General features: G+C 43.9%; 1 protein-coding gene across 1 annotated transcript in view; it reads right to left on the minus strand.

Annotated features, from left to right (window-relative positions):
- Positions 1 to 1,619: 1,619 nt before the first annotated feature.
- PFDN1 (prefoldin subunit 1) overlaps positions 1,620 to 14,328 on the minus strand; it is a 69,490-nt gene continuing 56,781 nt past the window's right edge. Inside the window, exon 4 of the mRNA XM_059061355.2 lies at positions 1,620 to 2,015. Within this exon, the coding sequence (XP_058917338.1) occupies positions 1,932 to 2,015 (84 nt within the window). The 3' untranslated portion in view covers positions 1,620 to 1,931. The remainder of the gene's footprint in view (positions 2,016 to 14,328) is intronic.

Below are 14,328 nucleotides of genomic sequence, written 5' to 3' on the forward strand. Positions count from 1 at the left end.
ATTAGCAGGGGTTGCTGCTGTTTAATTCAGTGACTTGATCTTTTTAATGTTCAAATCCATTTCTTATTGGTCTTTCACAAACGTGCTAAATGACTTCCATTTTTTTGGCCAAAGGCTTAGTGACATAATATATATTTATAATTTTTAAATTATACATTCAAGGTAGTGGCATGATGTAACATACCACTGAATGATTTCTCTGCTAACACCCTGTATGTTTCAATAAATTTGTCTAAACCTCAACTGTCTCAGTTACTCCAGATACAATCTAAACCCTGGGTTTCACAGCCACTGTCCAGTATGACGAGGAGCCGATCTACCTTTTCATTCTGGCTGCTACTAGGAAGGCAGGGTCCAAGGCCAGGTGTCCTTCAGCCAGGTCAAGGAGTCCTCACCGAGCTAGCATTCTCTCCCTAGTCCCACTGAGATATGGACTCACCAAGGAGCCACACTGGCTTTTACCCAGAGCCTAGGAAAGGGCATCCTGGTAACTGTGGCTGCCCCAGGGCCTGTTCTGGAAGGAGAAGCCACAGTTGGGGCTCAGGGCCAGACCTGAGGCTTTCTCTTCCTGCTATCCCCTCCCATAACCCAACCCCCGTCCACTGACACAGAAAGAAGAGAGCTGTCATAATACAAACTAGTCAGCCAGGCCATCCATCTCAGTTTTGGCCGCAGGGTGGCGCTGAGCCACCATAGCAGCAAATCTAATTTTCCTTCTTCAGCTGGCCAGCCCTGAGAGGCATAGTTGACAGCTCCTTGCCTAACCTCGCCTGCCCACTTTCCCTCTGAATCAGCCAGATGCTGATAAATAACTACCAGCTCTCTCTCTTTAAAAACAAAAAAAAAAGCCAAGATTTTGTAGCATCACCTGATTTCTGTGGAGTAAATGGTAGGTCCCACCGTAGCTGATTTCAAGCTACCAACGTGATATCCTGAACATGGAGTTGGGAAGACAAGGGCAGGAGTGCACTGCTATGCAATATTTCCACCATCCAGATACAATAGACTGTTCACCTCAAAAACACAGATAATGGCCAAATTTAGTGAAGTAATTCAGAAGGGGTAAGTTCTAAATACTTATTAACCTTATTTTTAATATAATGGTAAATTTACAAACTTAATTTTTAATAATGGCTACTGTTTAACAACTGGCTTACAACAAAGTTCCTGAAAATTAAAAAACTGGCTCTCCCGAGCCAGTACAAGCCAGCGCCAGCACACCGCTGCCCCCAAGCCTCCAGGAGGCCTCAGATGTCCACCCTATGAACTGACCAAAGGGAGACCATCTTGGAGTGCTGCTGGTTTATTACCAGATTTTCTTTTACAATGTTTGGGAGGAAGTGGGAAAGGAATCTTTAGGCAGACTGCCACTGAGGCCCCACTGTTGTGTCCACTTACATTCAGCTGTGCCCTGCTCTCCTTTTCCTTATCTGCATATGCATACTACATGGAGGCTCAGAAGTTGAGGGGTTTACCTAAAGGAACAGAAAAAAGAAGGCAAGTCTTCAATGCAGAAGGAGCAGGCCCATGGCCCTGGAGAACAGGGAGGAGCTGAGGTGATCACCTCTGCCTCTCTGATCCTCTGTTCTCATCCATCAGCTCAAGAAAGGCAGACTTAGCAGAGTGGGACAGATGTCTTTTATTGGTCTGACCAGCATGACTAGTTGTAGGCCCAGGAAGAGCTCTCCTATCTGTCCCACCTCCCATCTTCCCTCTCCTGGGGGTTCATGACTCACCCCCAGGGAAGAAGGGTGACAGGCAGAGCCAGGATAAAAAATACAGGGATGGGATCTGAAAGGGGCTCCAGGTGATGCATAAAACATAGGGTTACCAGACCATCCAGATAAAATGTCCATCAGGCAGAGCAGAAGCAGTTTCCCAATACAGGCCCCTGGCCAGGGGTCAGGAGGAAGAGCTTCCCTAGAGGCTTCCTACTGTGCCCTTCGTGCCATCAGCATCTCCCGGATATTGTCCTCAGCTTCCTTCACACTCCGCTCCAGGTAGGATTTTTTCTGCTATAATATGAGAAGGAAATAAGGGTTAGGACCAGGGGGAATGTGCCAAGTTGGCAGATGCAGCTTCTATGCCCAATGGTTATGGCTTCTCTGTGACCAGTGACTTCTAGGAGCCTATTGTCTATGGGGAGCCAAGTATACACACCTGCCCAGAGTGTTCCCCCACCTCGACCCCTGGGCACAGGGAGAGGGTTGCTTGGTACAGGAAGCAGGAGTGCTCTCTGGATGGCAATAGCACTCTTCCCCCAGAAGGAAGTAGACTCTAAAAACAGGCGTCTTGGTACATGAAGTTATACCAGACAGACAAAGGCCAGGAAATTCCAGGACAAAGCTCTGGCCCCATAACAGATTGTCTCTCAAGGTTTTCCATGGCCTAGGCCAGGCGCCTGTAGCTGACATTGCTGCAAAATGGACAGCATACCCTCTGCTCTGTCCAGCAAGATGATAGATAGGCTGCATCACACATCTCACCAAGGCAGATGAGTCAAGATGAAATCTGCTTTTCTAATGAAACTGCTACCTGCCAGGACGGTGACACACTGAGTAAAACAAACCGTTTGGAAGTGTACCTCCTACCCCATCTGGGTCCTAAATTTAAAATCTCAACTTAAGACAAAGAACTTTACTTTCAGGAGCCACATCTGTACCAGGATTAACAAAAGATTAGTCAAAGGAAATGACGTCTGTACATTATTTGCCCTGTGGTCACCCCACATATATGGTGGCTTCACCACTGGTCCCTGCCCTGAGGACACTGTTGTGGCTGCATTCCCACTTAACAGACATGAAATGAAGTCTCCCTTTTTGGGGGAGTACTCAAAATGATCCCCTCCCAGGGTGCATGTGACTGAGCCACATTAGAGCCAGAAATGCAGAGTCCTAGCCCAGATGCACCCAGTGCCCTTCCCTCACCCCTCCTCCCTTCACCCAAGCAGCTGGGGGTTCACTTTGACTACTGAAGTGCCCAGATGACCTGGAGAAGCCAGGGAAAGGCTGGGGCAGAGGGCAGGTAAGCAGCCTGGTCTCAGGCCTTGCTTGGGAACTGATCCCCAACCTCTGAGACAGGAAAATGGAATGGAGTGCTTCTATTACCTGAGGCCTTCACCAATAAACCTCTCAGGTGACCCTTCTACATATCCCTGCCTCTAACTTCTCCCACTCTCTGTCCAGATATTTTTTAAATGATACATTTAGAGACTTTATAGTTTCCTTTAGGTGCCAAATGCTGAGGCATCCACAATATTTTTTAGTAAAATTTTATTGAAGTATAGTTGATTCACAATGCTGTGCCAATTTCCGCTGCACAGCAAAGTGACCCAGCTACACACATATATATTCTTTCATGTTCCCCTCCACCATGGTCCATCATAGGACACTGAACATATTTCCCTGTGCTACATAGCAGGACCCCACCGTTTATCCATCCTATATATAATAGTTTGCATCTGCTAATCCCACAAATTTTTATCATAGTTCTTATGTGAACCTCTGGTTCCTATTTGTCTTCTAACTTCAAATTTCTTGAAGGCTAGAAAAAGCCCGATCTCCTTACTCATCTCCCATCTGTCCAACCTGCACACAATTCCTTACAAAAGAACAGGAGCTCCACAAAAACTCATAGTGACCATGATAATTCTATGGCTGAGGAAATTTGTTTAATTACACTGCTAAACCTGATATAGTCCTATCACTGTGATATCAGAGTGGGAACTTAAACTTCCTTTGATAAACAACTGTGGTGAGTTTTTTAAAAAGAGGCAAATACTAGTAACTTCTGATATACAACTGAAGAATGTACATGTACTAGGTGTTGTGCAGCAGCTAGACAGCAAGTGCCATGCACCATTCTGGGCACTTTTTGGGTCCCAGCCCTGTAGGAATCTAAGGAAAAGGCTAGTGGAGCAAGTGGGGTTCTATCCCGGCAGTAGTCAGCCAGTGCTCAGGAGCCCAGGTCTGTTGCATTCCATCTCTGCCAACTTGCTGCCCCAGCTAGTAAAACTATAAACTTGGAGCGCCAGCAAGAGCTTTTCTCCCTACTGCCCAGGCCTCTGGCCAATCAAATTCAGGTTGTAATTGTCAGCTTTAAAATTCTTCATTCTGTCACATCTTTCCTGCTATCTTCCACTTCCAGTTTCATTACTTTTTCATGATTTTTACTACTGCATATCCTAAAGTCTTCAAGTTTCAAAAATAATGTAAAATGAACCTGCCTTTAAATCTTTAGTTTAAATAGACTTACTGGACATTAAAAAAATTTTTTTTCATCCCAACAGATGGGGCATCTCTAGCACAGACCTGCTTTCTAACTGTATTTCAATAGTTCCTGTCTCATCCTCAAACATACCTAAGCCCAGAAGACCCTCATAGTCAAACCTGGACCAAAGCACATGATGTGGGTTGAACTGTGTCTCACAAAAAGACATGATGGGGCTTCCCTGGTGGCGCTGTGGTTGAGAGTCCACCTGCCGATGCAGGGGACACGGGTTCGTGCCCTGGTCTGGGAAGATTCCACACGCCACAGAGCGGCTAGGCCCATGAGCCATGGCCGCTGAGCCTGCGCGTTCGGAGCCTGTGCTCTGCAGCGGGAGAGGCCACAGCAGTGAGAGGCCTGAGTACCGCAAAAAAAAAAAAAAAAAAAAAAAGAGACATGATGAAGTCCTAACCCCCGGTACCTGGGAATGTGACCTTATTTGGAAATAGGGTCTTTGCAGATGTAACCAAGTTAAGATGAGGTCATATGAGATTAGGGCAGGCCCTAAATCCAATGATTAGTGTCCTTATAAGAAGGCCACGTAAAAACAAAGGGATACACAGGGGAAATGCCATGCGTTGATAGAGGCAGAGAGAGTGGAGGGATGCATCTGCAAGATTAGGAAGGTGCCAAGGATGGCCCACAACTACCATAAGCTAGAAAGAAGAAAGGAAGGAATCTTCCCCCTAGACCCTTCAGACAGCATGGCCCTGCAACACCTTGATTTTGGACTTTCAGCCTCCAGAACTGTGAAAAAATAAATTTCTGTTTCAAACCACCCAGTTTCTGGTAACTTGTTATGCAGCCTTTGGACACCAATATAGCACCTGAAATGAAGGATGCTCCCAGAGACAGAGTTTATCCCAAGGTTCTTTTGGACCAACAGCTTCTACCCACACTGAATCACAGAGGCCTAGGTAAGGATCCCTACAAGTTAGAATACTGGGATTGTACTTATCCCAGAAATAACTGTCATAGAATTGACCCAAATACAAATGAGACCATCAGAGAGAATGGAAAAAATTAAGGAACCAATGACTAAGTTAAACTTTTTCTTCCTTGAATCTCCACAGCTTAAAACCACTAGTCAAATCAGAAACTCTGTGGACCCTGCTCTTCCCCATTCCTGTAAATAACAAACTCCACTCCTGCAACTCAAGACAAAAACTTCAGTGTCATCCTTGAATGTTCTTTCTTTCACATCTGACATCCAATCAAACAACAAATCCTGTCAGTGCTATCTCAAAATTCATCCAGAATCTGACCTTAATGAAGAGCCTCCTAAGTGGTCTCCTTTCTTCTGTCCTCGACCCCCTTCAGTTTCTTCTCCACACAGTGGCCAGAGTCATCTTTCAACATTTAAAACCTTCCAATGGCTTTCCATCTCTCTCAAAATAAAAGGCAAAAAGCCTTTTCAAAAAGCCACGTACAGTCCTGCTCTAAGTTGACTCTGACCTCCCATCCCATGACTCCCTCTCTCTCTCATTCAGCTCCAGCCACACTGGCCTCCAAGCTGTTCCTCCAATCCACCAGCTATGCTCCTGCCTGTCCTTTGCCTTTGGGTCTCTTTGTGTAGGAACTCTCTTCCCCAGATATCTACATTACTTGCTCCTTCACGTTCTTCAGGTCTTTCTCAAGTGTCACCTTATGGGAAAGGCCTTCTTGATCATATGCGGCTCCATACTCTCTATTCTCCTCACCTTGATTTTCCTCCTTAGCACCTATCGCCACCTGAAGCGGTATTTGTCTGTCTGTTTTCCCTTATGAGAAGGAAAGTCTTGCCCATGAGGGCAAGACTTTGTTCTACTCACTAATATAGTCCCAGTGCCTAGAAGAATCGCTGGTTCATAATAGGAACTCAATAGTTGTTGAATACAAGTGCATTTATTGTGGGAAATGATGCCTTACTCATTTACTTATACACACACTCCTTTTTAGTTTTCCCTCCCAACCTGAATGAGGAATACCCATCAGAGGAAGCAAAGGCAAAAAATGACCATTCTCCTTCAAGGTGGTTTTCAGTTTTTGACATTGCCCTCTAACCTCTGCCCCTAGATAAACACAGGTTTAAAACTCAGACCTCACTGATCCTGATGGGGACATGAAAACCTTGCTCCCACAAACAGGCCCTAAGGGTCAAAGCCCTTACGCTTTATTATCAGGTCAACTTGTAAAACCATAAAACAAACCATCCCAATTTCCCACGTCCTAGAGTTGAAAATCCTTGAGAAACTGCTCCATGTGATGTCAGTGTCAGGGCCGCTGTGCACTACAAGGGGATAAGAATTGCTGTGGAAACTCTAGGAGGCGTGTGAAACCCCCACCTTCCACCAGGAATCCTGGGAAGGCATTTGCTGGCCTCACTGCAGCACCTTTCCGTCTTACTAAGCAATCTCCCTCAGAACCCTGTCTGTAGGAAATTCTCTCCTGGCATCAAACCACAGAGCTCTAGATGCGGCAACATTCTTGTGGGGCCTTGTCCTTACGTAAAATTCTGAGATTTCCTGTGGGGCTCAGCACAGCCAGGGAAATGACATTGTTGGACTTATTGCTCATCACCCTGAAGTTCTTCTTTCCGGGAGTCAGACTGAGGGGCTGGTGTTCCATTCTCATCCTCTCACAAAGGAAAGAGGCTCAAGTCCCTAGAACTTTTCTGACATGACACAATCTCTCAGATAGACTCCTGAGGTAATTCATCTTGTGACACTATCTCTATACACTTTTCTTCTTTTCTTAGGAACTTTGTCTCTTTCTCTAAATTAATATTTTTCCTGTCTGTATTATCTTAAGGTATAGAAAAGTCTTTTCCCCTCTCACCTTTTATTTCCCCACTTGTAAAATGAAGATTTGGGTAACACCAAAATTAAAAACTCAAGAGCTTCAATGAATCTCAGGTTCTCTCAGTCTGCAGAACTGTAAAATGGCCAGAGGGGGCCAGCTGCCCATAATGGGAAAGTTTAGCAAGAGGCCAAGAATTCACTGAAGGCTGAGGAGGCATGTCTTGGTGGCCAGGGTAAAATGTGAAGAAGGCAGGGAAACAACAGGAAGAAGAGAAAAACAAAGGCAAGTGCAGGGGCACAATGAGAGAACTCAGAAAGGGAAATGAGACACGGATGGGCAGACCTTTGAAAGTACAAGTGCTACAACAGCCTGAATGGGTGAGGAGCACTCACCAGAGGCAGAAAGGCAGGCCAAACATGACCAGGAATTTGAAGATAAGAGACAAGTGATCCAAGGACACACGTCCACTTGTGAACTCATCTGGGTTTATCCACTCACCATTAAGGACACAACTAGGCTACAAGGTAACTGCTGAACTACATATGGCTGGGAGACAAGCTGAAAGAATGAGAAAGCAATTTTAGTCATGGAGCAGGAGAATAAAGAGAAATCTAAGAAGGGGTTACTGTCTCTGCATCTTTTAGAAACTGCTTTCAAGATCTTTCAGAGGTTCCTCTGCTGAAAGACAGGGACAAAAGACTTGGATCAAGTTGAGCAATGACCTTGGTTTTTCTCCCAGAGGTTCTTTTACTTACCTGCTAAAGAGACTCTGACACTGCTACCGTATGGGGTCAGACTCCCAAATCCCACCTATGATCACATGGCTCAATGTACCCAAGATAAACCTCTGCTCTACTCAAGTACCTTAGAGCAGAGATATACCAGGTGGTGGTGGTGGGGGGGGGGATTCTTATTTCTTCCAATGATAGTGTTTTAGCCTTTTAGTCCACCTAAAGTTTATGTGATCTCTATCTACTATTGCCTTCCCTAACACATAAGCTTCATTTAAGTCCCAGAGAAAGACCAGTACATCAGACAACCTGAGAAAGAAAGAAAACAAGCTCACAGGTAAATGAAGAGCAAGGAGAGGCAACTGTTCCAATGCATATGGCAGAGATCAGGCTTCAGCCAAAGAATCATTATATTTATAGGCACCAATCTTAAAACGATAAGTCAATAATCATGTCAAGTGATCAACAGCTGATGTAGGTAGGGACATTTGGCTCAAAGAATATTAAGGGGAGAAGGAACCCAATCACTAATTTAAATACCTAAAACAATGGCTCTTAAAGCATGGTCCCCAGACCAGCAGCACCAGCAACACTGGGGAACTTGTTAGAAATGCACGTTCTTGGGCCCCAACCCAAACCTACTGAATCAGAAACTATAGGGGTGGAGCTTGGCAATCTGTTTTCACAAGCTCTCCAGGTGATTCTGATGCAAACTGAAGTTTGAGAATCTTCAAAAGTGGAAGTCAGCAAAATTCTTCTATAAAAGGCCAGATAGTAAATATTTTAGGCTTTGTGGGGTTGTCTCTGTCACAACTACTCAATTCTGCCACTATAGTGCAAAAGCAACATAAAAAACGTGCAAACAAATGGGCATAGTTGTGTTCTAAAAAACACAAAAACAAGAGAGCCAGATATGGTCAGCAGGCTACAGTTTGGCAACCTCTCTTCTGAAAACTGAAGGAGCCTTAAAAGGTAGAACTGAAGGGCTTCCCTGGTGGCGCGGTGGTTGAGAATCCGCTTGCCGATGCAGGGGACACGGGTTCATGCCCCGGTCCAGAAGATCCCACGTGCCGCGGAGAGGCTGGGCCCGTGAGCCATGGCCGCTGAGCCTGCGCGTCCGGAGCCTGTGCTCCGCAACAGGAGAGGCCACAACAGTGAGAGGCCTGCGTACCGCAAAAAAAAAAAAAAAAAAAGGTAGAACTGAATCTAGCACATAGGGATTTTAACTTTCCATGAAAGTTGCCTAATGAAAGCATAAATTTCCATCCATGCATCGTTCCATTCATTCATTCAAGCCTACTGCCAAACCATTTCTCCTCCTTTTTTCCTCCAAAAATCCTGGTTCCTGAAGTTTGTAGCATCATGGTGTACCATCCTCTTCTCCCTTCCTTGCTGCTGCAATCTACCAATCTACCAATATCCTGGGTACTGCCTCTCATTCATAGGAGGCTCACTGTCTTCCTCTCCACGACTGCTGCACCACTTGAGGTGACTTCAACAAGAATGGAGATGATCCATCCAATACCATGACCTTCTCTCCCCCCACAATTTTTACCCCACCTGAGCCACCCAAGCCCATGTTCATACCCTAGAGATTTGACAACACCAGTAACTGCACCACCTCCAGAATTCCAATTTTACCGCCACTACTTCCTATTTTTCCAGGTCATTTCGATCTGGTAACTCTCCCTCCAGCACTTCTTCAACCACATCACTCAACAAGTTTTTCATTATTCATTCTGCTTCCATGACCTTCTCCCCTCCCACCCAGCTCAGCTTCCACAGTCCATCATTTATATTTATTCCCCTCTGAACTACCTTTTGCCCCTCTCTCCCTCTGTTGCACTTCCCTGGCAAAATACCAACCCAAGCTAAACCCAACCATCTACCTACTCCATGTTTGTACCCAAATAGCTGAATGTTGCTGGAGAAAAACACTTAAGTGTGCTGCATGGTTTTACTTTAAATTCAGGACTATGAATCTCAAATAGGCACTCACCAGTGCCAAAAATTCTATTAAATTTTCTTAATATATTAAATTCTCTGCTCTCCAGGGCTTCCCTGGTGGCACAGTGGTTAAGAATCCACCTGCCAATGCAGGGGACACAGGTTTGAGCCTTGGTCCAGGAAGATACCACATGCCACGGAGCAACTATGCCCGTGAGCCACAACTACTGAGCCTGCACTCTAGAGCCGGTGCGCTGCAACTACTAAAGCCCGCATGCCTAGAGCCCGTGCCCCGCAACAAAGGAAGCCACCACAACGAGAAGCCCGCATACCACAACAAAGAGTAGCTCCCGCTCGCCACAACTAGAGAAGGCCCACGTGCAGCAACGAAGACCCAAATGCAGCCAAAAATAAATTTTTAAAAATTCTCTGCTCTCCAAAATAACTATTTCATACTCTATCTTGTCTCCTCAAATCTCCTATACTCTCTCCTCCCCTCTCATTCCCAGCTCACTGAGAAAATAGCAGCAATCTGATGAGAATTATCTGTTTCCACTACCAAATCTACCACCTGACCTACACCTATACATATACTCTCTTCTTTCCCTGTGTTAAAATGGATAGAGGGGTTGTGTTTTGATAGAAGCAGAAACACAACCCTTCCACTTGGGTGTTGAATCCATCCCCTTCTCAAAAATTTCACTTCCACAGTTATCCTTTTTTTTTCTTCCTAATCTTCAACGTCTCTTTCTCTGCAAGATCCTTCTTGGTAAGTCAAGTCACACACACACAAAAAAAACCCACCTTTCTTGTCCTCACATTCCCCTGTAGGCACTGCTTCCTTTCTCTCCTCCCCTTCTTGCAAAACCTCTTGAACCAATTGTTTAGTAGTTGCCTCCACTTCCTTACCTCCCCCATTATCTCCTTAAACCTCTCCAATCATGCTTCCCATCTACCCTATTGAACTTACTATAGCCCAGGTCACCAACGATCTCTATGTTGCCCAAAGCAGTGGTTACTCTCTGTTCTCTTCTTACTCAACCCGTTCTTACTCATCAACAGCATTCAACACAATTCTTGAAATACTTTCCTCTCTTAGCTTTCATGATTCCACACTCCTATTTTCTTCCTACATTACTGGCTACCCCTACATTACATTCTCTCTTGCTGACTACTCCTCCCCTCTGCTCAACTTCAAAATGTTGACATTTTCTGGGAAGCTGTCCTTAACTTCTCTCCATCACTCTCTCTTAGAAACCCTCATCTAGTCTCATAGCTTTAAACATCATTATGACTCCCAAATTTATATCTCCAACCTAGACCTCCCCTTAATTCCAGATTTACACAACAAATCGCTTATAAAACATATCTTCCTGGATGTCAAACCCAAACTTAACATGTCTAAAACAAGCATAATTGATTTATAGTCACCCCACACCCTCCCAGTCTTCTCCATCTTAGTGAATGGCAGTCATACAATTGCTCAATTTAAAAACCACAGAGACAAAAAAATACAAAAGCCAACAGAAGCCATCCATGATTCTTCTCTTTTCCTCGAACCCAATATCCCCCCCGCAGCCACCCATCAGTCTTAACTTACTTCCAAATATATCCCGAAACCATCCTCTTCTTTCTATCCAGCTCCACTGCTACCAATCTAGTCCGAGCCTCCATCATCCTCGCCTGGATGTTTGTCATGGATATTTTAACATGTAATTCAGATTACTTTCTGCTCAAAACCCTTGAAAGTCTTCCCATGACACTTAGAATAAAATCCAAACTCCTTAACCTGGGCAATAAGGCCCTGCATGATCTGGTCCCTGCCAACCACTCCAACCTTATTATGACTCTTCCCCCTTTCACTTGCTTAAACAATTCCACCAAACTTTTTCCAACCATAAGACATTTGCATCATCTGTGCCTTCCACCTGGAATGTTCTTCCTTCAGATACTTTTAAGTGGCCAGCTGCTGCTTTTCATTCAGATCTTAGCTGAAATTTCACCTTTTCAGAGAGGCCTCCCCAATAACTCTCTAAAATATCACCTTTACTACATGATATTTTCTTGCTTATATCTTTACTGCCTGTATCTGAATATAAGTTCCATAACAGTAGGGAATCTTCTCTGACTTGATTAAAGCTTCATCCTCAGTACCAAGAACTGACATAATTAATTTAACCAACATTTATTGAGCACTCAATATATGTTAGACCCAAAGAGCACTGGGATTAGAGCAGTGAACAACTCAAACACTTACTCACAGAGATTATGCTGTTGCAGAGCACATAGACGTTTGACTACCATTGCAATAAGGGCTCCAAGGGAAAAGCACAGTGTCTAATAGAGGAAACATCTGGTATAATCAAGGAAATCACAGAAGCACTTTTGAACAAGCTCTGAAGGATGAGTAGGAATTCAAGTGGAGAGGTTAGCATGGGGAAAGAGCAATTCCAGGCAAATGGAGCAGCAAAAGCAAAGGTCAAATGAAGCAAGACATGTTTGGGAACTAAATGACAGCCAGTGAGGCTGAAGTACTGAAGTGCGGGGTGGGGCAAGGAGGGATAGATAATATAGAAGGATGAGGCTGGTAAGATTGAGTCAGATCATACAGGGTCATAAGCCATATTAAAAATTTGGTATTTATCTTAAAGATGATGAAAAGCCACAAGGTCTTAAGCGGGAGAAACAAAAAAAAAATCAAATTTCCATTGAAGATAAAAAATTACTCTGGCTGCAACACAGAGAATGAGTTAGAGCAGCGCTTCCTGCAGAAAGCCCAGTGAGTCATGAATGGGTCATAGATGTGTCCAAGATATTGATCCTTTTAGTCCCTAGAGTGGCCAGGTGCGTTCAGGGCAGCCAAAGCCCCCCTGGGCAGTTGCCTCCACCTTGAGAACCTTTTATCCACTTACCCCAGTGAATCATGCAAATACTCCTCTGGGTGCTGTGATGTAAAAAGGGTTGGGAAGCAATGGGTTAGAGAATACAAGTGTGAATGTTGAGAAACCTACTAGAAAGCCATTGCAATAATCTTGGAGAGAGATGACAGTATCTTAGTGCTGGCAATGGAGCTAGATAATAGATTCAAGAAATATTCAAGAAAAAAATCAACAAGAGGACTTCACCAAGTCCTTCACCATAACCTTCATTATTTATCAGAAGTTGGGGGGGGGCGGGGTGTCAAGAATACCTCCCAAGAGGACCAGGTTTGGAAAAAAAGATTGTAAGTTTAGTCTTAGACACACTGAGTTTAAGGTACCTATGAAACATCCAAGTGAGATGTGAGAAGAGAAACAGATTGGGGCAGAAACTAACACACCATTATAAAGCAACTATACTCCAATAAAGATATTTTTTAAAAAAAAAAACAGATTTGGTCTGAAGTTCACAGAAGAAGTCTGGGCTAGAGACACAATTTTACATATAAGTAGTAATTGAAGCCATGAGAATGAAATTCCTAGAGAAGGAACTCAGAATAAGAGGACTTAGCCTTATAAAAGTCAACATTTAGTAAGAATGAAAGGAAGAGGAGGAACCAGCAAGTAACACTAAAAAGGAAGGACACTGTGTCATAGAAACCAAAAGAAGTGTAGTTCAGGAAAAAGGATGAGATGACTAGAAATCACTGGATGTGTTCAAGTAGGAACCATGACAAAAACATGTCAGAAATGGTTGGGGGCAGGGGAGGGGAGTGCTCCATCAAGTAGCCTCTAGGATATCTTCCCACTTTAAAAAGTCTAGGGAATTCCCTGGAGGTCCAGTGGTTAGGACTCCAAGCTCTCACTGCTGAGGGCCTGGGTTCAATCCCTAGTCAGGGAACTAAGATCCCACAAGTCACGTGGTGCAGCCAAAAAATAAAATAAAAAGTCTATAGCTCTTTGAGACCTGACCCTAAAACGTCATGAAGGAAAACAACCCAATATTTTTATTGTCACAGATGAGCCCTAAGAGTATGTGTACTGTAGTGTCAGGATAAATAATTTCACCTCCTAACTTCAAAGGAGACACTGGGCTTTGTACAGATCCAACACAGGGGTTGTAGAAGTATCAGTATAATTACGCCCAAGGAAATTATGAAAAGGGCTGAAATGCTATAGTCAGGAAATAAAGATGCAAAAAAATGTCCTTCAGAGACCACACAATGCCACAACTGAGAACTGTGTGTTGTATAAATCTATTAACAGTATACTAAACATGACAAGTATTTGACTCAGGATCTGCATAAAAGAGATCAGAAAAAGGATGCACGAAGACCACTACCAATATCACAACCCTGAGGTCTTTGATTCCTCTCTAAAACAAACCAAAAAACCCTAAAAATTATAGCCCTCATAGGACACTATTCTAAGTTCCATCATATATGAGAAATAAATGTACACAGTACATGATAAAGAAGTCTCATGAAAACAAATTTTACAAAAGCAAGACATTTCCTCATGTACACTGTTTTACTTCTGCTTCTCCAGGGTCAGAAAGCCAAGTATCTATCAATAGGACTAATAAAACTCTACAAGTCTTACAAATGAGCAAATAAAACAAGTTTTACTATTCCAGTTGTCTTTAGTTTACTCTAACCTTACAAGAAGAGCAAGAGGATCAAATC

The sequence above is a fragment of the Kogia breviceps genome, chromosome 4 (assembly GCF_026419965.1).
Source record: "Kogia breviceps isolate mKogBre1 chromosome 4, mKogBre1 haplotype 1, whole genome shotgun sequence".
Classification (NCBI taxonomy): domain Eukaryota; kingdom Metazoa; phylum Chordata; class Mammalia; order Artiodactyla; family Physeteridae; genus Kogia; species Kogia breviceps.